General features: G+C 26.1%; 1 protein-coding gene across 3 annotated transcripts in view; it reads right to left on the bottom strand.

The window, feature by feature from the left end:
* Positions 1-27,972, bottom strand: part of LOC100210288 (SWI/SNF-related matrix-associated actin-dependent regulator of chromatin subfamily A containing DEAD/H box 1) — a 37,346-nt gene that overhangs the window by 8,770 nt on the left and 604 nt on the right. The window contains exons 2-15 of one of the 3 annotated variants that reach the window (XM_065793320.1): positions 23,547-23,726; positions 23,221-23,399; positions 16,587-16,628; positions 16,346-16,441; positions 16,189-16,253; positions 8,514-8,704; positions 6,183-6,242; positions 5,801-5,876; positions 5,250-5,385; positions 4,975-5,133; positions 4,721-4,801; positions 4,389-4,500; positions 4,121-4,239; positions 3,856-4,044 (exon numbers count right to left, since the gene is read on the bottom strand). In XM_065793320.1, coding sequence (XP_065649392.1) covers positions 3,856-4,044; positions 4,121-4,239; positions 4,389-4,500; positions 4,721-4,801; positions 4,975-5,133; positions 5,250-5,385; positions 5,801-5,876; positions 6,183-6,242; positions 8,514-8,704; positions 16,189-16,253; positions 16,346-16,441; positions 16,587-16,628; positions 23,221-23,399; positions 23,547-23,726 — 1,685 coding nt within the window. Of the gene's footprint in view, positions 1-3,855; positions 4,045-4,120; positions 4,240-4,388; positions 4,501-4,720; positions 4,802-4,974; positions 5,134-5,249; positions 5,386-5,800; positions 5,877-6,182; positions 6,243-8,513; positions 8,705-16,188; positions 16,254-16,345; positions 16,442-16,586; positions 16,629-23,220; positions 23,404-23,546; positions 23,727-27,972 lie in introns of all 3 variants that reach the window. The other 2 variants (XM_065793322.1, XM_065793321.1) reach the window with 2 other exon arrangements.

Genomic DNA, 27,972 nt, shown 5'->3' with positions numbered 1-27,972 from the left:
AATAATCCATTATTTCTTTTTGCCTCATTTTTACAATTCTTTCAGCGGTAAGTAGATTTACAAGCACTTATGAATCATAATTCATAAGTGCTTGTAAATCTACTTTGACTCTTAAATCACTGACTTCCAAGTGATTATCCTGAGGACCACACAACTTAAGTGCTTTTTCAACTGTTGAATAAGATGGATATCTTATTTTAGGTGCCTGTTGGATTCGTTTATAGCCAGATACGCTAAGATCTACGTCAATTATTATTGCAGCCGCTTCTTCAGCTGTCATTTTATCGTTGTCATTTGTCAACTGAACAAAAACATGATGTGAATCTTTAAGATTTTTGATGAAATATGTTAACACATTGCATAAAGAAAAATCTTTTTGATTATATACTTTTCTACGGGCTATAAGCAATGATTTTTCAATTGAATCAAAATTTGAATTTGTATGCTCTCCTGCGATTATCTGACGTTTACTTCTCTTACTCATATCATCTAAATTTTTTTTTGGTCAGCTTTTTATACTTTGTGCCAATTCCAATGACGAAAAGTCAATTTCAAACTTTTGATTTAACCCTTTTTTGTGTTGATGAATCTCTCCATCATCTTTGGTAATTCGATTCAACTCCATTTAACTTTTGTACCAAGTTTTCTTTTTTACCATCACTCATACAAACTCTAGAGGTTATGAAAAGTAAAGAATTGAATATATTTTCTTCTTTTGTTGAATATTTGAAACAGCTAATAATATCTTTAGTTGTAAAATCCATTGCTTTTAATTTTAGTTGAATATATAACATTTTGTTCTTTTTAATTTTTTTTTAATGTTAATTTCAAGCATGGAATGTTAACTTTAAAGATAGGATAATAACACATATGCAAATAATTACCTAATAAAATGTCAATTATCAATAATAAAATAACATTTTCAATTGATTATTGAATACAAAGTCTTATGTAGACTTTTGATCAATTAACACTTGGGAAAACAAAAAATTGAAAATTGGCTATAATCCAGGTAGCGCAAACTTCAAAGAGAAATTTCTCGCATAGTCGCAAAAAGTCGCAGCTAATTTTTTAATTCTTAAAAAGACTCAATTCCACGTTATTTAATAAAAATTTGGTCGGTACCTTTTGATAATTTATTTTTTGTGAATTCATGGAAGTTGGAAGTTATGATTTAAACTTTTTTTTTCAGCTTGAAACATCATGAAAATTGAAAAAGAAAATTTTTTTTTTTGAGCATCTTAAGATGTATATAATTTGATACTCTTTAATATATAAACAAATTAGCAGAAAAAAAAAATTATTCACGAAACACTGCAAGAAAAACAAAAACATAATTTTTTTGAAAACTTAAATTTGGCAACCATTTTTGACTTTGATGGTCACTATCTCTGGGATTACTATCACCAGAGTAACAATATTTTGTATTTTCCTTAATCTGAGTATTTTAAAGCAGTAGGAATTTAGTTTTCTAAAATCTGAGACAACTTTTTTTTGTATTTCGGCCACCCCAAAACACATAGTGCATAGGTAAAAATTATTTTTTTCAATTTTTTTTTTCCAACGTCATTATTCACATATAGTGGCACCATGAAAATTATATGTCAAATAAAAAAGCAAAAATTTTGAAAGTATGATGTACCCTAATGAATAACTCAATGCAAGAATTTGATGCAAAAAGGTCAAACACTAAGATACATTATTCTCATATTACCCTCTTATTTTATTTCAGTTAAGTTCTAAAGATTTTCAAAAATAAGTATTTAATAGTCGAAAATCTTTGACATCATTAAAGAATTCATTAAAAACAATTGTTTACACCCAAAAACTTCAGACCTAAAAACCTTTTTTTTGCTTTAAGTAAAACTAAATTAGGTGAACACGTGGTTGAAATTCAAAAAGCGGTATCCCCAAATAAACTCTGGAATTAAATTTTATTAAATTAATTTAATAAAATTTTAAATTTTATTAAATTAAATTAATTTCAAATAAATTTTAATTTACTTCTGCTATTCCAGATACAAGACAATCTATTTTTTACTTGTTTTGTATTTAAAAATAATTAAAAGTGAATGTATTTAACAGAATTCAATGTTGTACTTTACAGAACAACTTTTAGCTTTATTTTTTCTTTTTAGTCCACAAACATGTCAAAAATAAATAAATCTTGCTTCTAGAATAGCAGAAGTAAACGTAAACCAAAGTAAATTAAAGTCATTGAAGTTGTTGGCAACTAAATAATCCTTATAGCATATGATGCTTTTATATTCTTTTTTTTTTTTTTTGCATGATTCCTAATTTTGATTCTTCATTTTAAAATTGTTTAAATTTTCATTTTAAAATTGGTAATCTTATTCTTGTTTTCTTGATTTACTTGTGATTGCAGTTGATCAAATTTATTAATTCTCAAAGAAAAAATATCTTTTTATTAAAGTGATAAATATTCAAAAAAAGTCAGTTAAAGGTGGTTATAGAACAAACTCTTGTCAGGTCTAAAAAAATTGATTGAAGAACAACAAAAGAGCTGTAGGCTTTGTTTTAATAACAGCAATGTCTCTTTTTATTAAAAATGCTTTATGTTTAACTTGAGCAGAACCTTCTTTACTGTGCCCGGATATCCCTGCCAGTTAGAAGGCTGCTTCCTATTTAAATTTACTACGATTCAATTGCTACCTATTTAAACTAATTTCACTCTCAAAGAATGTGAGATTAGCGAAAGAGACCTTGAACCTTAAGCTGTTGGGTATATATTTAATAATATCTTAATCAACTTTTCATAATTAAGTTAAAAATAAAAACAAATCAGCATTTAAAGTACTTAATCTACAAATTTTATTCTGTGAGATTTTGCTGGAATGACATTTCTTATTTTATCTACAATTCAAGTTCAATAAATAGAACTCTAGTATCGAAAACATCTTAAGCAGAATCTCGTTACAATCAACTATTAATTATTAGCACATAAAATTCAGAATATTGTTTAGTTGACTTATTTCCAAAATAATTACAACAAAACTCTTTGAGTATGACTGTTTTACGCTTATTTGATGCAACTAACTTGGAAAATATAGAACTATGTTTATGTAGCATTTAAACTGAATGAAAAACCTTATTTAAAAATAAAGAAATACTGCTACTTTTTTTAGGACTACGTGTTTAGGTCGAAATCTCCATAGATATTTAAGATATGACCTTTGATATGATGATGATAATATTATTTAAAAACAAAAATTAGCTGTTTTCATTTAATCCTATTTTCAAAATTCTTACACTCCTGTCCAAATCCATTTGACCAAGGCAGAGAGGTATAAATATAGTTTCAATTATAAATAAAACAACTACTCAAATAAAATAGATTTAAAAATTAATAAAATTTTAAAATTTGTTTTCACCTCCCCTAGACTTAGACAGCCATATTTGTTGACAAGCCTACTCTTTTCTTGATGTTAATTGACCACTAACAACCCTACAACTCTCCAACCTACAACTGTTTGTAAGGTTATTAAAGGGTATAACTGTTGTTATACCCCTAACAATCCTACAACTCCAAAGTAATGACCTTGAAAAACTTCCAGAAAAGCGGTAGTTTATATATATAGAGAGTTAAACCATAAAAGTTTTAAATTGAGACATTTAAGTTATGAGTGTAAGACATGTAAAAAGTTAAATATTCACAAGTATTTGATAAAAATCAGATCATAACAGATAATTTGTACTATTACAAAATTAAATTTTTTGTTACAAAAATCCAACTAAAAGATGTAAACAAATAAAAATTATGAAAATAAGACTTGAAACAAAAATTAAATGAAATACACAATAAAAAAGACAAAATGCATTAATATAAAAATTTACTTTTTCTTTAAGTTCTGGCAAAAGCTTGTCCAGTTGTTTAATTTTTCCACTATCCAGTATATCATCATCACATAATTTGTATTTTTTTAGGATAGGTTGCGTGCTGCAAAGTTTATGCAGCTCAAAGTCAGACATAACTGACATGTCTTCATAAACTAAATCCTTATCGCATTCATTGTTCATAGGACTCTGAAAATTTTTTAAATCAGATAAGTTCTTGAACCAAATAAATAATATTAAAAACAATTAAGTACATAATGCTTACAGAAACATAATCTTCTGCCATCTTTAAAATACTTGAATCACTATACTTGACTCTTACAAGCAGTGGGTGGTTTGTTGTTTTACGCAACAACATTAAAAGAGATAAACCCATTTTTTGATCTATTTTAAAAACCAAAAAAAAATTAATACAAGTGTGTTTCAACTTGTATTAATTTTTGTACAAGATTTTGCTTTAAGGACTTGTACATTTGTACATTAGTTTAGTTTTAATTTTTATATATTTTTTATAATACTATAAAAATATTTACCTGTTGTATTGTCAGAAAAACGTTTTGCAAAAGATAAATAAATTTGTTTTTGACTAGCTGTTAACTCACAAATAACTGTACTATCAATTTTGTTCGGCATTTCTTTTAAAACCTGCATAAAACAAATACATACATACATACATACATACATACATACATATATATATACATACATATATATATATATATATATATATATATATATATATATATATATATATATATATATATATATATATATATATATATATATATATATATATAAACATTTGCGCATTTGTTATATATTTTTAACATTTAATAACTTTAAAAAAAAAATGTTAAAGACTAACATCTTGTTTAAGTCGGCGCAAAACAAAAGGTTTTAAAATTTTTTTCAGTCTTCCAATATGGTCATCTTCAATATTGTCACCCTGATAAACAAAAAATATTTTAAAAGTAACAAATTTTTTATTAATTCAAAATCTGACACTACTATTGAATCAACTGGCAACCAATACAACGTATAACATTCGATGAAATTGAATAAGACATTAAGTTAGCCACCTAAACTTTAACAATTTGCTTAAATGTAACAGATCCCTACAGTTTTGTAACAAGAAGCAAACAGAAACTTTAATCTTTCTTTGTAAAAACTGCTTGAAAATTCTTCAAAAAGGTTTGGCATTAAAAATGTCAGCAAAGAGATCAGCTCAATAACATCATTTTGAAAGGGTGTACCAGTCAACAAAATCTTTCGAGGAGCCTAATAATTAAGACGGCAATAACACAGACTGTTGTAAAAACATAAACTTGTAATCTTACTATTATTGCTACAATTGCAAGAATATAAATTAATAAGTTAATACAAAAAAGAAAAACCTTTAGCTTGCTTAAGTGTTTAAAACGCTCTGTTTTCACGTTTTTTATCATATGAGCTTCGTCAAGAATTAAATATTGTAAATTTATACTCCTGAAAAAATTTCGATCATACTTGGTACCCAGTACATGATTGATGCTAAACAAAACAGAATGATGCAAAACAAAACAGTATATTAGTATATTAAAAAAAAAAATAGGTCAAATAACACTATAGTAAATATATGTCAAAAATAATTTATCATAATAAAATATATTTACACAACATTTTTAAGTTAAAAATTAAATGCTTTTATTATATCCAGAAACTGAAAAAGTTTCATACTTTATTTGTACAAATATATTTACAAATACATCTGTTTATGCTATTTTCTAGGCTCATAAAGTAAAATTAATTTTTATATTAAAAAAAAAAATTTTTTTAACATGCTACTACAGCCTGTAGTGTTAAACGACAAAGAATCATTTAAATTAACAAAAACAAATTTTTTATCACTTAATTGTACAAAATTCTATGATATTGTCAAATTATTAAAATACGTAGAAAAGCATACGTTGATATAATGACAGAACTTTCTTGAGTGTCATTTTTTATATGTTGTCGTATTAGCGCTCTTTCACTCTGTGAACCTTTAAAAACAAAAAGTAAATGCTAAATATATAAAAAATACCCTAAGTTTATTTTTATTTAACTTTAATTTATTTCTATTTTAGCATCATCTTTGAAATCTTTGTTTAAACTGTTTGGATTGTAAATAAACATGCAAATAAATAAATGTAAAAATAAACATGAAAAAAATTTTAAAGTAAAATTTGAAATAAAATTGAAAAGATCAAAAATTGAAAAAATTTGGTAAAAAATATTTCATTTTAAAGTCTGTTTAGGATTTGATGTGTATTTGTTGCGTAAATTTATTTCAGAATTGAAAAACATACCAGTATATTGAGTGAACGATACATTAGGCAGCCATTTTTCAAATTCACGAACCCAATTATCTAAATAAAAAAATTTTAATAGTCAGATTTTATTTGTATTAATGGTTCAACTTTGTTTTATTAAGTATTTTCATAATTATTCTACAAAGAAAATTTATTAAAAAACCATGATTATTCTTTGTTTTGAAATACAATGATTATTAATTTCCATTTAACTGTAAAAGTAAACTTTTTTTAAAGTATGTTGGACCTGGACTTTAAAAAATTACAATAAAAAAAAGATTTAAAAAATAATAATCACTTTGAACAAATGTATTTCAATAAATGTATAGATGTGCTCAAAACAACTTGATGATGTCATTAAGCCTACCCAAAATTAAAACCCTCAGTTGATCTGAAACACCATCATTTTCATGATCAGTGATGCTTTTATTATTCAGCATTGAATTGATTGATTCTTTGTGATGGTGGCTAGAAAAAATACTCATTTTTTATTAAAATTTTGTGGCTGAAATTTTCAGTGTATGTTTCTTAATCATAAAGATTTCATATGTACTAAAATAATTGACTAAGATAGTTTTAAAGCTTTAAATATAATTTATTAATAGTTTTTTTATAAAATTTTGAGTTTCATATATTATCGAAAATACAGGTCAAAAAAATAGTGTAGGTGTATATGGGTGATATGAAGGTGTATATCAGTAATTGTGGTTGTCAAATAGTTGATGTTGGTATAATAGTATATGATCCAGTCTTATTAGTTAGAAGTCATTAGATGATGATTCATAAAAAATATGTATTTACATGTATGTAATTTCTTTCATATGATAGATCATAATGGGCTAGGTCATTTTATAGAAATGTTATCTAATGATGTTTAAACATGACCATGAAAATTGTTTTCAGGGTCGATAACACCAAAAGCCTTGTGACTGCATACCCCCCGCCCCCAACTTATTTTCTCAAAAACAATTTTTTATTTTAAGAAAGAAAAACATTTTAGAAGAAACCTGATAGTACATGTTAAAACTATTTCTAGCTAGCGCCATGATGGAGAAAATTGTAAATAAACTGCATTATATTTGCCACATTGTCTTTCAAAAGATAATATATAATATTAAAAATAATAACAATAATATTATTATTACATTAGTTAAATGATGCAGATGAACACACAAAAAGACTAATGAATGGTATGATAAGAAATATATCAATGCTGTACAATCCAATTAAAATTGATTAGTGGACTAATGTAGGTAAAACTCCATCCTCCACTTCACAATAGATTTTCCAATATTTTGAAGAACCTAATAAAAAAGACTAGTATAACTTAGGAACAGGGGGTCAATATTGTCTGTATTGTATTTGATTAAAAAATTTCCTAAATATTTGTATTTGTATTTGACTGAAATGAACTTGTTAGAGTGTTTTTCCTGTCTCATTCATTAAGTAGTCTCATTTGTTTAACACATTTGTTCCTTCATACTCTAAAAACTTTTATTTGCCTACTTTTATTTCCCGCACTACGACCCTTTGAAACTCTCTTTCACCTTTATGTTTTCCTGACTCATAGAATCAACAACTTTTCAACCGTTTCCTTGCTCTATAACTCTATTCTTTTTTTCTAGTAACTCCTAACTTAGTAGTGGTTGCTTGCAGCCTTGTTGGGATTGAATCAGGATAAAAAATAAAATAAAAAATAAAGTAATTTTTTTAAGTTTACAAAAATTTTCAAATTAACTGATATTTTTAAATACTTATATTTTAATTTAAATAATATGTTAAAAAAAGATAAAAAAACATAAATCATTCATGACCATTAATACTTATAGTAAACACACATGCACATACTTTAATTTAATGAAAAACTTTATTAAGCTACCATGCACAATAATCTATTGATTATTTTTTTACTGACACCTGCCATGTTTATCAAATAATAAGCAAGAGCTAATATCAATAACATGACTCAAATATTATTACCAACAAAATATAATGATAATTATTAGGCATATAAAAATTATTTCCTAGTTTCTATTTTGATTTTTGATAGAATAAATGTAAATTATGTATTTTTAATTGGGTATATACTTAACTTAACCCCATATTACTAAATGTAATTACTATATGTAATTTTTTAAACGTTTTCAAAATTTACATCTGAATGAGTTTTTTTTTAATTTTAAATCTGAATGAGTAATTACTTTTATTTAAATCTGAGTAAACATATTAAAATAAATTAATAATAAATTAAAATAAATTAAACTAAATCTAGTATGTAAAAATATAACTCATGAATAAAATACTAAACTTTGTAAAAAACAAATATACCCATTGTAGAGCATGGACATACAATCAAAGTAGTTCCTTTATGACCAGTTTCCAATAAATATCCTATAAAAGCTAAAGTTTGAACTGTCTTCCCTAATCCCATCTGATCAGCAAGAATTCCATTTAAGTTATTTCTATGCAGCATTACCAACCAATTTAATCCTACTAACTGATAGCTTTTCAAGGAGACTCTAAATATAAATATCATTTTTTGTTTTTAATTTATTGGGTGTGTGCAAATTTAAATATCATACTTTTTTAAATACAATGGGTGTGTGCAAATTTTATTAAGCACTTTTTAAAGTTATTTCTTACTTAACATATTACTGTCAAGTGATGTGAAAATAAACAACAGGGCGTTTATTTTCACCCCATCTGAATGAACAACACACTAAATGGTAAAGTGACATACACAATAAAACTAAGCATTGAGTTATTTTAATTCAGTTGACATCAAGTATAAAAAGTAAAAGCTAATTTTGGCTACCTACCTTCTTTTCTCTATACTTAAATATTATACACATATTTATATAGATAAGCATATGTGTAATACACACACACACACAGGCACATTTATACATATATATTTCAAGTTTTTTTTTTTTTTTTTGCTTTCATGCATTAAGAATAAAATAAATTCTAGAATAATTCTAAGTGCATTTTATGCATTGTCTGTTATATAAATAACATAAGGGGAATTCCGTTAAAGAAACTTCTTGAAATATTGATAGTGCAACAGTTCAGGCCTTTGCGTCACATGCTACAGCATTAAATTGGTTTGAGCATTTCAATGAAAATAACTGAAATAAATTCAGGTTAGTTTATTTGCCTGATACTTTTAACATACCTTCTGATGTTTTATTTGTTTATGAAATTTCATATAGTTTTTAATGTTTTTTTCCTGATATTTTTGTTTAGTACCTGATATTTGTACTTGATGTACTTGATGTTTAATGAAGCTTCTTGTATTTTAGAGTTTCTGATTTACAATATACAAAACACCAATAACTTTATGAAGTTCTTAGTGTTTTGTGTATTGCTCCTGATTTATGATGTAGTTTCAGCCACATAACCTGCTGCCTTTTAGAACTTTGTTAACTTTAACTTAAAATACCAAATATTAAAAATTCATCACTAAATTGTTATACAATTTTATCTTTTTTATCTAATTTGTTATTACAATCTTATACAATTATCTTATACAATTTGTTCAAATTAACTTTTCATCATCTTATCAACTTGTGCTTTATGAGACTATTTATGAGATTTAAATTTTGCTGTTTCATTTTTAAACCTCAGTGGCAGTAAGGCTAGTACCACTAGTCAACTTAGTACCAAGGCTAATACCACTAGCTTTACTGAAACTAAAGCTCAAAATATTTGACTTTCTTTATCTTATAGTCAGCTTTGTGACTAGTTTATTTACCTTGAATTTTGTGATTTTTCTCTGATCCTTGCTCAGTTTTTTTTTTCTTTAGATGGTAAGACCATACTATGAATTTCATTAAAACTTTTATTTTGGCCTCAAAACTAGATTATTATCTCAATTTTTATTGCTACCTTAAGGTGATTAGACCTTATTGTCTTCCTACATAAACTCCATACAGGCAGGTCTCCTACATAATCTCCTAAACTTAGAAAGGCAAGTAAACTTTTATTCCATCTTGCCGGTTCATGTCATGTCTAACATGAGTCAAAATTTGTCAGATCAAAAACTCAGTTGTATGATCATCATGAAAACCCTGCTACTGGTAACATGTAATCCACTGTATGCCTATTGGTAACATATAATCCAGTGCAATGCCCTACTGCCTTGTAGGATTTACTTTTTAAGCAAATGCTAGAAAAAGTGTACTTCCTGTTATCAATACTATCTAATATCCCACATTTCTATAGTGGGATCTTTTTCGTCTATTATATAGTTGGAGGTAACTTAATTACTGTATTAGCTCACCCATAATTTACTATATATGTATGTTTGCTTCTGTCTGAACCTCTGGCGCATTGTTTACTCACCAGTAAGTTGCAATTTGTCTGCAATTTATTCATCTGCAAATTCCTATATGAAGGTGTGTTTTGTCTAAACCTCTGGAGGAGTGTTCATTCACCAGTTCAGGTCAGGTTGAGGATTATCTCAATTACCCTGCTACTGGTAACATGTAACCCAGTATCAACTGTTTATTTCTTGCTGCCTGGTAAAATTTGCTTTTCTATGGAAAAGCTAGGAGAAAAAAACTCTGATTTAAAAATCTCCTGCTTTGGGACACTTGGTTGAGTTAAAGCTAGAGATGATATCTTGATAAAAATACTCATGTTAAGCAGATGTTAACTGCATCCAGCTACTGTCTTGTAGAAAACCTCAATAAATACTTTAGGGGTAAACAGAATAATTCTATTGACCAGACTAACACTCCTTCATCTATTAAGCTGGCGGAGATGTAAACTTGTATTACATTGTTTTATGCCTAGGATGATGAAGCTGGATCTTCTTGACTCTACTCATAGATTTTTGCTTATGCCTCCTTGATAGTAGCTATGCAACTCTTTTTATTATTTCCCAATGAGGGTAAAGTTCTAAAACTCAGTTTAATGGTTCTGAGGCCAGCTCAAAGTGAGGTTTCTTAAACTCTGTGGTAGCACTCAGATAGGCTGATTCTATCAACAACAGTAAAATATCAGAGTATTAACAGTGCCATCTTGCCCATGGATGGTGTCCCTGTTAGTGCTTTTAGTGTGCATTGTGAAGGCCACAAAAATGCCCTAAGTTACAACTTTGGGTTAACTAGCAGGACTGAAACAACTGCAAGAATGAGTCAAATTTTCTTTAATATTAGCCATACTAAAAGTTACAATTTAAAACATAAAATTTCACTGAACATGATTTCTCTTTGTGAGATTAATTTAAATTTGGCTATTCCTTCTTCAAATCTCAGTATTCATGGCTATTACCATTTGATTTGCAAAGACTCCAATAGTCACATGCTTGGCTGGGGCATATGTTTACGCATCAATTTACTTATTTGTCAAGAAATTAGGTTTGAATCCTCTGACTATTTTTTATGTGCTTCTGCTTAGTACCTTCTCACTCAATCACTTCTCAATTTCTCGTTGTTCTTTATTGTTCTCCTTTTTCTCAAGACTGTCCTCTTTTAGATGTAATTTTTGATCAAATTACCCATTCCTATTTTATATTCTTCTGCCAATATTGTTGTTATTGATAACTTTAATGCTCACCACATGGCTTGGCTCTAAACCACTGACCCTGCTATCTAATCTCTTTTAATTCTCCACCGATAAATACAGCTCCTACCTAACCTTTTTAATCAGGCAGGTATGGAAACTTTTATTCCTTCTTGTTGGTTTCAAGTAAAGCCTTATTTTACTCCTTTCTTCACCATTCTTGTGCAGCTGCTATGTCTAATTAAAATCATTTTTTGAATCATTTTTGAAAGAACAACTCTCTTGAGAACAAACACCTTTTTATTATTGCAAGAAATCAATTTAAAGAGGTGCTGTCTGATGCTAAGCTCCATTATTCCCAGTTTTAAATCTTGTATCTTATCTAAGAAGTTAGGATCTAGAGATTTCAAATGTGGAAAATCAAACATTCCATTTTTAATTCACGGGTCTGATCTTATTACCTCTCCCAAGTATAAGGCAGAACTATTAGCAAAGAATTTTTACTCTAATTCAACTCTTGAATTTAATGGCCATACTCTTCCTGCCATACCATTCCAATTAACTTCCTACCATTCCAGGTTTACCCATTGTAAGACATCCAAACAACTCCGGCTTTAATTACTATAGTCATTTCTCAATTAAACTCCACTTGTGATCTACACAACATTCCGGTTGTAGTCTTACAAAAGTGTTCACCAGAACACTCTTCAATTTTCTTAAAATTACTTAATAAGCCTTTGACTGAATCTTGTTATCCTGCCTGCTGGAAAATATCATCTGTGGTTCCAATTTTAAAAACACTCTACAGAATACTCTGACCAACTATTGCCTGATCAGTCTTTATATTTAGCAAGGTCTTTGAATCTTTAAATAAGAATTTTCTAACATCTCATCTCATCTTGAGTCTAATAACTTAGTCTCTAACAACAATCAATACAGTATTAGATCTTCAGCTCTACAGCTGACTTGTTAACTGCTGTAACTGAAAGATTCTATTGTGCATTTGATAGAGACGACAAGGCAAGGACTATTGCTCTTGACTTATCAAAATTTGTTGATAAGGTTTGGCATGTTGGTCTTTTCTATAAACTTGCTTCATATGGTGCTTCCAGGGAAATTTTTGAGATAATTAAATTATTTCATTCTAACCCCAGTAATTGTCATCTTTTTATGCCATTAGCTTTTTTTATTTCAAATAACTTTTAGGGAACCACAAGGTTCTATCCTTGGTCCTGCATTGCTTCTTATCTACATTAATGATCTTTTTGACATTCTTACTTCTCAAGTGGCTATATTTGCTAATGACTTAACTTTATACTTCTGCCTTAACAAAAGTTTTCTTTTTTCGATTGCTTAGAACAGGCAGCCAATTTTAAATCTAATCCCTCCTTTGTGAATTTTAAACCAAAAAAACTTATTTACTGCAAATAACTATTGCAATATTGTCAACATTCCTATATTAATGAATAACAACTTTCTCACTGAGTCCTTTTCTTATTTTCTTCTTGGATTATTATTTACTATAGACCATGGAAACCTTGTTTGCTAATCAACTTAGTCACATCCTTTTATTGTATCTTCCTCATCATACTCTAAAAACTTTTATTTCACTAGTTTTCTCCCAGCACTTTAATGCTTTGGATCTCTCTCACATTTTCATATTTTCCTTTGTCTTATCAAGTCTTCTGTCAACCATCTCCTTGCTCTTTAACTCTATTCTTTGTTTTCTAGTAACTTTCAACTTAATAGTGGTTGCTTGCAGCAGTGGTTGCTTTGCTGGTTCCAGAGACCCATACAGGAATCCCGCATGAGCCTTAAGCTTATTATCTTAGAAGGAAAAAAAAATGTTATTCACTTTATTTATGCTTCAATAAATTAAATTCTTTAGTTAAAAAGTTAAATTTTGAGTGCTAGTATATTAGTATTTTGCATATCAAAATGCAAACATCTAACATTGACCTAAAAATTATTTTAAAAATTATCTAGTATAAACTTTCAAAAGTTTTATTCAAAATAAAAATTCACGTGTTTTTTAGAACAAAACTTAAACACTTAAAGATTTTCTAATTTACAAGTTATCAAGCAAGCTTTTATTTCAAATAAAATGAGGTATATATTAATTATAATATTAATAAAGTATTTATTTAATAGTAATAATATATTTTTAATTCCTGAATTATATATTGTTCAGTTACTTGACATAATAAAAATATTTCTCCACACAAAATAATGTTTTAGCAATTACCTGTTGTGCAATCAAAATTATTTATTGATTTTTCTACATTCTTAAAAACAATTCTGTAACTTTTCCACATTTTCCTAAACATTCAACCAATGTTTTAAATCTATCATTATTACATCATTATTACATTTTTAATGTCAATGCTAATAAAAACCAGTTCTTTTTATAATCCAATCTAACGCTAATTAGTTTATACTAATTAGCGTTAGATTGGATTATAAAAAAGTTACATGCTTGTATAAAATGTAGCATTTATATATTTATGAGCCTTCAAATCAAGCATATATGGTAAAATACAGCATAAATAGGCCTTTTTAGAAAAATTCCCTCTGGATTTTTTTGGAGCCAGTATGCCAATATTTTGCAACCATGTTGGGAGTAAATCCTTGTTGGAAGTAAAAGAAAGTAAGAGTAAAATGTATCCTTGTTGAGAGTGAAAAAAAAGCCTTGCTCTACCCTTTAACTTTTGGTGTTTGCACCAGCTGCATCCTCTTACTGTTCCATTATACTCTAAAAACTTTTACTTATCTAGATCATTTTTTCAAACAATCTTTTGGATCTTTTTATAATTTTGCTAATCTTCATTTTTTTTGGACTCATATAGTTTGCGGTTTTTTAAACCTTCTGTTATCTTGCTTTTTGACTATTTTCTCAACTTTTTAGTATCTCCCAACTTAAATAGTTGTTACTTACAGTCTTATTGGAAGCAACTTTAAATAAAAAACTAGCACTGTTGAGTGTTGCCATAACACTATTTTATGTCATTTGAATATCTTGGCTACAGCTTACAAATTTCAGCACTTGGACTACTGTTATTTTTTAAATGTTTTTTACTTAGAATTCATATGGTTGAGTATACTATATTCATATGGTTGAGTATACTATATTCATATGGTTGAGTATACTATATTCATATGGTTGAGTATACTATATTCATATGGTTGAGTATACTATATTCATATGGTTGAGTATACTATATTCATATGGTTGAGTATACTATATTCATATGGTTGAGTATACTATATTCATATGGTTGAGTATACTATATTCATATGGTTGAGTATACTATATTCATATGGTTGAGTATACTATATTCATATGGTTGAGTATACTATATTCATATGGTTGAGTATACTATATTCATATGGTTGAGTATACTATATTCATATGGTTGAGTATACTATATTCATATGGTTGAGTATACTATATTCATATGGTTGAGTATACTATATTCATATGGTTGAGTATACTATATTCATATGGTTGAGTATACTATATTCATATGGTTGAGTATACTATATTCATATGGTTGAGTATACTATATTCATATGGTTGAGTATACTATATTCATATGGTTGAGTATACTATATTCATATGGTTGAGTATACTATATTCATATGGTCGAGTATACTATATTCATATGGTCGAGTATACTATATTAGCGATAATATGAAAGAATATATAAACTAATTTATACATTCTGTTTGTTAATTATGTACAAGAAATAATTTATACATTCTGTTTGTTAATTATGTACAAGAAATAATTTATTATCTAAACTTTTTATTAAAAGGCTGTTATTTCTATCTAATAAATTTTAAAAGAACATTTTAAAATTTACTTGACTGCTTTCCCAATCCTAAACCCTCAGTTGATGTATGTACACTGTGCCAACCCTTATTTAGTTCAGTCAATAGATGTACACTTGACTGTATATATAGTTAATAAATATGCTTTTAAAGTTTTTTTTTGGAGAAAATTAAGTGAATTTGACTCACTCCTATTTTTTAAATATCTTTTTGACACAATTCATTATAACTGTATAACAGCCATTTTGAAAAATTTATTTATTTTCAAACAAATTATAAACTTAATATAAAACAAACAACTGTGATTTATCCTTTTTAATTGGACATCTGTACAACAATTTAAAAAAATTCTTATTTGAGATTTAGCCTTGCCTTTTTAATTCCAAGCGTAATAATTACTTTTTAGCCAGGCGTATTTATAATTACTTTTTAGCCAGGTGTATTTATAACTACTTTTTAGCCAGGAGTATTTATTATTACTTACTAAACCTGTTTTTTAAATTAATTACTTAATTTGGTAGTTGTTAAGTATTACATTTCTCACAAAAAAATTAGGTGTTTTTTTTGTTTGAGTGAAAAAATTTTCTCGAATAAAAATAAGTATTATTTAAAAAAAATATGAGAACAAAGAATAACATGCAAAAAAAAATTAAAATAATTTTACTTTTCATTGACTAAGGAAGGCTTTTGAATAGGTAACTTTGTGACATCGTTGCAATGTAAGAATACCTTAATTATTATAAAAAAAGATTTTTATTTGGTTTAGTTGCTATTAATAAATAAAATTCATGTTTCTAATAAGACTGTAATAAAACTGATACCTCTGATTCAGTTTGTCTGCTCATTGCTTCACATTGTGCAATTAGTGATTGAAAATTTTTTTGTTCATCCAAAAGATTACTACATTCGCTTAAAAACTAATAATTTAACCAAAATAGTGAGATAAAATATAAAAATTCACTTCATGAACCACAAAACAAAAACACTCTAAACACTTTAAAGGAATTACAACACAAATTTTCACAAACAGATCAAAAAATGTTGATTTTCTAAATAACATACCGTGTTTATTGAAAAACCTCTCAACTCATTAAGTTTTTCAATCTATGGTTAAAAATATAAAGAAATATATATACTTTTATATGTTATACATTATATATATATATATATATATATATATATATATATATATATATATATATATATATATATATATATATATATATATATTTATGTATATTCACGTATTATTATATATATAATATATATTAGTAGAGAACCACTTAACAAAATTTTTCATTTAACACTGTGTTTCATTAATAAATACTCATCAAAAATGAATGATCAAATTAATAAAACATCAATTTATACCAAAAGTTAAATTACAGGAAGTCGTAAATGTCTTAACTACTGTAAATTTTCATATATTTTGTGGAATATGCTGACACAACTATAAAAAGAATTCTTAAGAATTGATTACTTCTGGTTTTTTTTAGAAACATCTTCTGTTTTTTTTAAAAAACATCAAGACAGGGGATTTAATGTAATTATTATTTGAGCTCACTTATTTTTATAGTTTTTTAGGAGAAACTTGTTTTCGTGCCTGCATTTAGAAAATAATTACACATGCAAACCAAGAATGTTTACTAAACAAAAAATCGGAAATGATTTCTAAATTTTTGTTAAGTGATTTTCTACTAATTTATTATTGCTCTGTTCTTTTAAGAACATTGAGCACTCTATTTTGTAGAATACATTTTAAAATTGTTTATATATATAATATATACTATATATAATATAGGGTAAAGGAAGGTATGTTCGTGATAAATTAACTAGATGTGTAATTACAAAGTCAATTTCAGTAATTTTACTTAATTACTTTAATTGTTTGATGTACATAGAGTAAAGTTACTAGAATCTATGCAGTTTTGGGATTTTAAGTCCTTTGATAAGTTTTTATAAAAGCTCAAAAGTCATTGAGAAAAGTTAGGTAATTTTGTGATATGATATTTAATTTCGTGATAGTGGTTAGGTAATTTCGTGAATACACAATAATATTTAAATTTTTCTTTATTAATTAAGTATAACATCTGGTATAATATAACAAAAAATATCAACACTTGTTTTGAATTCATAACTATTCAATCAGACTTTAAGTTCATAAAATATAAATATAGTCAGGCTTATAAGTTAACAAAATTATAATAATACTTTCATTACTTTATATTTATATATAAAAAAAATATACTTTTAACATAGGTAGCTTAGAAAATAAAATAACAGACCTACAAAAAACTCTTAATATAATAACTATAATATTAACCATACTTATATCTGATTAACTTATTTTTCTAAATCACATTCTTGTTGACAACATGTATCACACATAAATACTTCACCAATGTCCTCATATGTTTGACAACTCTCATGATAAGGTACTAAACAATAGGAACACTGCACCCATTTTTTTCCATTTTTTTTTTACATCACTGTTGTAACTTTTTTTACAAACACCGCACTCCCAATCATCATCTTTTGAAGCATTTTTATTTTTTTTTACTTTTTTTAGAACATACAGGAATAGAATCCTTTGAAGTTAATGGAATAGGTTGATCAGGAGGAGTCAGACACTTTGCACTTGAATCCCTTTTTGGCCTATTAGGGTTAGGTGTGGTTGGCTCTACAGATGGAATAGTTAACAATGTTTGTATAGCAGTATACTGTGTGGTTGAATTTCTTTACTTTGAATCTCTCTGTTTGTCAATTGAGATGGAGCTATTGCTTCTGGAGGAATGGCATTTTTATTTAAAGGGCAAATGCCACTTTTTTTAAATGCATTTTCTATATTTTTTTTAGAAAAGCTTTTAATAAATGCTGGATTCAATATTGTATGAAAAGTTGTCCGATTTGGTTTTTCTCCAGGATTTTCCCTCATAAAGTCATTTAAGCTAGTGGCCCAGTTTGACTTAAGTGGCTTGTATATTCCTACATCTAGTGGTTGTAATAAATGACTAGTATGAGCTGGAAATGTAAATAAATATATTTCATTTTCTTTTGCAAGTAATATAACATCCATGTTAATGTGTGATGCATGTGAATCCATGAATAATATCACAGGTCGTTCACTTGGAATAGAATCAATAAAAAATTTAAACCATTCCAAAAATAAGTCACTATTAATCCATCCTTTTGGAGATAATTTTACCATACAGTTTGGTAAACAATCAGCTTTAAGATTATCGTTCCATCTAACGCCTTTGAATATAATTAAAGGTGGAATCCATGATCCATTGGCACATACACATCCTAAAAGTGTATACGTTTCTCCACGATCAGCATAAGTTCTTTTATAAACATAACGTTTACCAATAGCAGTGACTACTTTATTAGGCTTTACTACATAAGATAGTCCAGTTAGGTAATTTCGTGCTTTACTGCAAAAATATTTGCAGATTCGTATAGAGAAAGATATTATTATCATTTAACTATATAGTTATATCGTGCTTAAAACAATTTTTAATGTCATTATATTTAATAAAAGAAACATGATTAAAAATGTAAATTCATTTGAGGTGAAAACGTTAAGAAAATGTGTAACTGCGATAAGGAATCATAAGTTATAGGAAGTTAATAAAAAAACAAAAGTTTTACCATTAAATCAAGCATCTTTTCTAGTTTAATATTTAATAAAAATAATTTACTTACCTTAAAACACAAGTCTGGAAATAAAAATGTTGGACAAGTACTCCAAACAAATGTGCTGAACGCACGTTAAATAATGCTAAAGAATGTACAAACTGATAGTAAACAATTGACGTATCACACGCACCCAACAACTGTTTGTGAATCGACAGTAGTACCCCGGGGTACCATTTGACGCAATTTCGATGTTTTTGACTAATAGGTATGTTCGCTACAAATGCCGAGCGAAATATCACGAAATTACATATATCACGAACATACCTTCCTTTACCCTACATTATATGCATATATAATATATTATTATACATGTATAGTATATATTATATATAACATATACTATATATATTTATAATATATATTATATATACATATAATATATATAATATATTATATATATATGTAATAAATATTATATATATAACAGGGCGGTATAAATTGTTTTTTTTTAATAAACGTTGACATTCGTTTCATTATTTATTGACGAATGTCTAATTTAAGAGTCAAATAGATATGTCAAATAACAGGACTGACAACGATGTTTCCAACGGGGCTTGTCACAAGATTGTCAATAGAGTCGTGCAAGATTAGGTTTTTTATCTTCGATCGAGATTACAAAAAAATCAATTGAATTTGAGTTTGAGATTATTAAACAAACGAAAGTTCATTCAATTCATTTTAAAATGTCATCATGAACAAACCACTCTTATCCTAATGCTAAAAGTCTACAAATTTTTATGAAGAAAAGTAAGATCTTCTACATGCTCTGATAGAAGACTGCAACGTTTAATGGAAATGATGTGCCCAGATGTTGAGTTCATACGCTCAGAATTGACACTGATCGCTGGGATCGCCAGAAGTGATTGAGCAAGCTTAGCAAGACAAGAAAATTGACTTTTATTTTGCTTCCACCATGTTAGTGGACAACCATTGCGCCCAATTGCCAAATAACGCTCCTTACTCTCTTGTCCTCCATTTTAAAGCGTTTTAATATAATTTTACAGCGACTTTTTGAAGCAGTTTAATACGATTTTACAGCAACTTTTTAAATATCGAACTTTAGGTTCAAAATTCAAATTATATTTGATTAACTAAACACATTCGATTTGTGTTCAATTATTGAATAAACTCGAACTGACAACGAGAAGTCCCTCCCCCCACCCCCAACTTAATGATAACTAATAAGATACTTAATGATAACTAATATGCAATAACTTTATGACTGTAAACTGTTATCCATTAATACAAAATAATGAATTTTTCTCAATTTAGTTTGTTAAATTTTGTTTAATTATGAAAAAATGTATAAACTTGAAGAAATTGTTAAAGGGAACTAAAAATAAAACGGAGGCTGTTTTGACATTTCTCATTTAAAACATTTAAAAATAATAATATAGTATTAAGTATTTAATAAGTTATTATTAAATACTTAATATGATATCATTATATTTATAGTATTAAGTATTTAATAATAAAATATCATATTATTGGTGTTGTTAAACGCACAATAAAAAATAAAAAAATGCAATATTTTAGCATGGTTTCTTTTAAAGTAATTGCAAATGCATTTATTTTAACTAAAATTTCCCATGCTTTTGTAAACGCGTGTAAAAACCTTGCTAAAACATAATTACTTTCTTCAGTTGCGTTAGTTTCTTCAGTTTATTTATTAAACTTAAAAGTAACGCTATTGAAGAAAGTATTAGCATGGTTTCTTTTAAAGTCGTTGAAAATGCGTTTAAATTTTAGTAACTTATTGTTTTTTTATAATAAATATGTTTTTTATATAATAAATAAAAAAACTATTAATCGCATAATTATTTTGAAAAATTGCTGAAGTTATGCGTTTGTTTTTAAAAATTTTGAGCGAACGCCAACGCTTGCTTAAGTAAAAATAAGGAAACATGACGTTCATTTTTCTGTCTTTTTTTTAACAAACATTTGCGCGTTTGTCGATTTGTCACGCTCTGTATAATATATATGATCATGAATTCACTGGTCAAGAAGTAACTGATTCGTGGAGTTAAAATGACTGATTCTATGGCCATTTATATGCTTACTGCTTTTCAATTAATTTCAATGTAACTTAACTAGATCTGATCAAAATATTTGAAAAGGTTATAGTTGTGACTAAACTGGTCATTATAAGCAACTTTTTCAACCAATTTTTTATGCAAGCTATCTGTTTATTAAGTAATAAAATTGCTTACTAAATAATAAAATTTTAATTTTATTTTTAGTTTTGTTACAAGCATATGTAACATTAATGTTACAAGCATATATGCATAACGAGCTTTATTTATCATGCTGTGAAAACTTATAAAATATCCCATTTTTGAAAAAATTCTTTAGACAAGCATTTTTTATGGGTTTTCACACTAGGTATCCATTCATTTATCAACAACTTTACTTACTTAATCCATAAAAAATTTGATAATCAAAGATCTATAAAAGTTTTTACGGCTTATAAAAAATGTTTTATATATCCTTATTGTATTAGAGCGCAGGAAGTTTAATAACTATTGCAATAATTTAAGATTCCATAATAAAAGTGTTTATATAATTACAATTATTTTTCAACAAAACTTTTAACAGTGAATTATATTTTTTTAATTTTATTAAATTGAGACAAATTTATATATATTCATTATATTTAATATACAATATATATAATTCATTACATTATATAAAAAGTTTGTATTATATAATGACTTTGACCAAGTATAAAATGAATTTGAACAAAATAAAAAAAAAACAGTTCTAATATACAAAAAGAATGTTTTACTTTACTGTTTTAGGCTGATACCAATGCTGATACAGATTAACTAACTAATTATAAGAATAATTAATAATATAAAACTAAGTATTACAGGTTAGAAACAAGATTATCATGATTACCCAGCTACTTGTAACATGTATCAACTATAAACTAGCAGATGTCTCACTGCCTTGTAACTCTGACTTAAAACAACAACAATAGTTCAAAGAAGAAAGTTTTTAAATAACCACAGAAAATAATAAAAAGGTTTTTTTTTATTTTAATTTAAAAGGCAACCATTGATTTACCATGAAGTGAAACTGGATGGATATATATATATATATATATATATATATATATATATATATATATATATATATATATATATATATCCATCCTGTATATATATATATATATATATATATATATATATATACATATATATATATATATATATATATATATATATATATATATATATATATATATATATATATATATACATATATATATATATATATATATATATATATATATATATATATATATATATATATATATATATATATATATATATATATATATATCCAGGGACTATTCTAGACCAAATCAACGCCCAATACTGACTGTATTTGGGCGTCGCCTATATTCAAAATTGAGGACCTTTTTTTTATATGGCAAATATTGTTTTTTTTTTTGCGAAAAAATGTCTACATTTAGCAATATTTTCGGCAAATTTTGCCAACACAAGTGGTACTGCCGCCCAGATTATTTTCCTAGAATAGCCCGTGATAGCTTATGTTATATATAAAATGTGTCAACGAAGTGAATTAAAAGTAACTTATCATAAACAATAAAAATATTTTGGATGCCATTTTAAAATATTTCAGTCTAAGAATAAGAATATTTTAAACGTTATAAATATTTAGTACTTTTGAAATACATCCATACATACCGTTTGTAAAAACTTATTTCATAAAACTTTTTTAACCATGACCCGCAAGAATATAATTTGGGAGGTCAAAACACCAATTTTTATTATTTCATATGATTTTATAAAGACACACACACACACACACACACACACACACACACACACACACACACACACACACACACATATATATATTAATATATAATTAAACAGTATTAAATATTTCAATGAAAATTTAATTATGTAATCAATAGATTCCATAGATTACATCTCTGATGAATACAAAATAAATTTCATTAACATACCATATTATTATAGTCATGAAAAGGAAGCAAGCCTTTAACTTTTTCAGCTTTTTTTAAAGAAAATCCAGGAATAAGAACAAGATCTTCTAGTGTACATGTAGTTATAAAATCAAATAACATCTGTTTTCTTATTATATCATTTGTATTACAGTCCAAATCACTTTCATCGTGGCTACTTTCTTCCTCAAAAAAAAAAAAGAATTATTTTCTTTCTTTTCCAAAACAATTAAAAAATAATAAAAAAATAAAAAATGATTACTATTTACTTTATTTGAATTATTATTATATTGTTTCATTTTTATTTAGTTATAATTTCTTTAGTATACCATAATTTAATATGTCATCTTTATGCTTAAAAGGTGACTGGACTTTACAGAGGTCTGTTGGATTATCTTTATCGCCGTCACTGTCAGAAAGAACTACTCTATTTCGCTTATATTGCTTTTTCTCTTCTTCATCACTTTCACTTTCTATAATGCATTTTCTCTTTTTTTGGTCTGACTTTTCTAAAGAAGTCAAGCCTTTACATAATAAAAAATATTAAATTCAAATGTAGTTTACAACTATATATTTATGCATACATAAATATATCCATACATACATGCATACACACACACATATATATATATACACATATATATATATATATATATACTGATGGAGAAACAAGCTGTTGAAGATCCCTTCCTTAGTTGTGGTTTTGATCTAACAATTAATAAGTTAATTAAACATTGCTTATCAGGGTGCACTCATTTTTTAACAAAAATGATTAATTATCCTATAAGTACTGGATATTTTCCACAAGAATTAAAACTACCTATGATAAAACCTGTTTATAAAAAATGAAATAAAACCATTATAGAGAATTATATGCCAATAAGTATATTGCCAGCATTATCAAAAATATTTGAAAAAGCTGTTATATGTCAAATTGAGAAAAATCGTGATGATAATGGAATTATTCCAATTAATCAATTGGGCTTCAAGAAGGGATGCAATGCAATACATACTAATTTAAAAATTCTCAATATGATAACAGACTACAGAAACCAAAATAAAATTGTTGCAGTCATTTTACTGTAAAAAAATGTAATAAAAGCTTTTGATAGCTGTGCCCATAGCATTATTTACAACAAGCTCAAAAACATTGGTGCCAGTTAAAAAACTTTAAAATGAATCTCTTCATATTTAACAAACAGAAGGCAGTCAGTTGTTATTGGAAGTGATACATAAAAAGAAAGAGTAGTAAGATTGGGTGTTGGTCAAGGAACATGTATGGGTCCATTACTTTTTAAAATTTATATTTATGACCTACCAGGTGCAACAGAATTAGACGCTATCTTTTTTGCTGATGATACAACAATGATTGCAAAGGCTGATTCTATTGAGCAGTAACAGGAAATATGTTGCAGGGAATTTGAAAAAATTAATAATGGGTTTTTAGCAAATGGACTATCACTTAATCTTGAAAAAATGAAAATAATGTTATTTGGTAGTGCAAAAAATATAGAAATAACTTTACAAGGGCTCATGGTCACCAAATGTAAAGAAAAATTGTTAGCATTCTTGCTATTCTTTGGGACAACAAAATGAAATGGCATTACCATATAACACAAACATCAAAAAAGATAAGTAAAGGCATCAACCTACTTAGAAAGTTCAATAAACTACTGCCTTGTAAATCTAAAGTTGTTTTATACAATGCTTTAATTAGAAGCCATTTAATGTATGGTGTAATTATTGGACTAGCACTATAACTCTTAATTAATGATTTTAGCTGGGTTAACATTGATAAATCTTTGAGAGTTAACAGAAGAATAGCCCTTCCTAACTTTAAGAGTTGAGTGTTGGTGAATCAAGCCATTAACAAAATTGCAGGTAAAGCTAATCAATTGAAAGAAACAGATTTGCTTTTAAATGCAAAAAAATTCAAGAACCAAAAAAAAAATCTTTGTATGACTTCGAAATGTTACAATATCGGTTGTGCTGAATGTTGATTGTAAAATTTGGTTTTATTTTTTCAAGACAATACAACGACTTTAAAAATTAGGAAATAAGGAAGACACCTTTCATTAGGCATTATTCCCTTTCAGTTTTCAAGTTAATTTACCTTTTTATTGTAAATTTTTATAATACTGAAGAAATTATTAATATATATATATATATATATATATATATATATATATATATATATATATATATATATATATATATATATATATATATATTTGTATAGATATATAAAATATTCAAGGATAAGTATTTTGATGTAATAATATGAAGACTATGGTACATGTTACAGGGCTCAATATTATTGAATAATAGAGCTATATATACTTATATTTTATTTAGATGAATAAAAACAACTGATTAGCGGGACTTAAAGTTTCATGCCCAAAGGCAATTAATTGTAACCTCAGTGTCGACATTTAAAAAAATTCTTATTATCTTTATTTGACACAGGAGCCTAGTAACTATAATGGCTTTTTGTTTTGTTTTTTACTTAGACTTGTTTATAATTTAAGAAGTCATTCTACAGTAATTTTTACGTTTTTGTAACAGTTTGTTTGAATTAACGGCTGATGATTGTTTTGGGCAAGTAAGTTCCACTAATCAATTGTTTTTGTTCATCTAAATAAAGTATAAATATAAATATATATTCATATATATTTATAAACATATATATATATATATATATATATATATATATATATATATATATATATATATATATATATATATATATATATATATATATATATATATATATATATATATATCTGAAGACCTCAGTGGAAAAACCGGCGTTGTCACATTTAAAAAGTATTGAGAAAGTATTTATTGATCATTAATAAAAGCCTTTATTTAAAGCAAATGAAACTAAGCAATTTAAAAAAATTTATATTATAATTATTTTATTTAAAATTTATTCAAAAACAAAACATTTTGTAATTTTTTATACAAAAATTTTTTTTTCTTTGCTTTAAATAAAGACATTTATTAATGATCAACAAATAATTTCTCAATACTTTTTAAATGTGACAACGCCGGTTTTTCCACTGAGGCCTTCATATATATATATATATATATATATATATATATATATATATATATATATATATATATATATATATATATATATATATATATATATATATATATATATATATATATATATATATATACATATATTAGTGAAATAAAAAACACTTTTTGGTTCAAAATACATATTTCGAACTTACAAAGTTCATCATAAGTTTAAAATGATCAATATAAAATTTTTCAATATATAGGTTACAAAGGATTAAAAATCCATTAAAAATTGCTATTCAAAAAAACTATTTATAATCCATAATTCAAATAAAAAATATAAAACAAAGAAAATAATAAAAGTACACTTAAATTTACAGTTAACATTCATTACACAAAAGGTATTGTAAATAAAAGACAGGATGTTAATATAAATTAGATTAGAACAATTTAATACCTCTGTGCCTAACTTGTTTGTTTAACTCAGGGTTCCGCCATTTTATATAAAGACTTTCTTTGATTTCTAATTCAGTTTCCCTATTGGCAGAATCCAGAATGGTTAAACATTCAGCAGTTGCTTTTATTAAAACAATCAATTGGATTTAATATGTTGAAATATATGTGATTTTTTATCTTCCATAAAATGTTCATATACGTTGAGAAATGTGTCGGACAGTTCACCCTATGTAACAAACATTACAGCTTGCACAATTAAACAATGTTAGATTTATGGGAATAATATCTTTTAATGAAAAAAACTGTTGAATTTTAGTAGAAGTAAATGCCAATTTTATGATAAATTTCTTTTTGCAAAACAGCTTTATTAACTCCGATATTTTGTTTAGAGCGTTTAAAGATCGCTCTCCAATATAGGGAAATTTAAAATATTTACATTCATATTTAGGTTTTTAAAAGGTTCAGAGTGTTTAAGATCCAAATATTTTTTTAAGGAATTATCTATTAATTTATTAGGATATTGATTCTTAAGTAAAGTTATTTTAGTTAACTGAAATATTCAGTCAACTAAATTAATTAGTTTGTAACCTATAAATTAAAAAATTTTATATTGGTCATTTTAAACTAAAGGTGAACTTTGTAAGTTCGAAACACATATTTTAAACTAAAAAGTGTTTTTTATTTCACTAAAATAATAATATCATTTGTGCTAACCAGACTTTTCGGAAATATATATATATATATATATATATATATATATATATATATATATATATATATATATATATATATATATATACCTATATATATATATACCTATATATATATACCTATATATACATATGTATATACATATATATATATATACCTATATATACATATGTATATACATATATATATATACATATATATATATATATACATATATATGTGTGTGTGTGTGTGTGTGTGTGTGTGTGTGTGTGTGTGTGTGTGTGTGTGTGTGTGTGTGTGTGTGTGTGTGTACATATGTATATATATATATATGTATATATGTATATATATATATATATTATTTTACACTGTGTTTTATATATAAAGACTCATCAGAAATGAGTCAATATGGATAAAACACAGTGTAAAAAAAAAGAGATAAATGATTTTGTACTAATTTATTATTGCTCTCTTCTTTTAAACATTGAGCACTCTATTTTGTAGAATACAATTATTCACATATATATATATATATATATATATATATATATATATATAAAAATTATGTTAGTG

Source organism: Hydra vulgaris, chromosome 03 (genome assembly GCF_038396675.1).
Source record: "Hydra vulgaris chromosome 03, alternate assembly HydraT2T_AEP".
In the NCBI taxonomy this organism is placed as follows: Eukaryota; Metazoa; Cnidaria; class Hydrozoa; order Anthoathecata; family Hydridae; genus Hydra; species Hydra vulgaris.
This window is presented reverse-complemented; position numbering and strand designations above follow the sequence as displayed.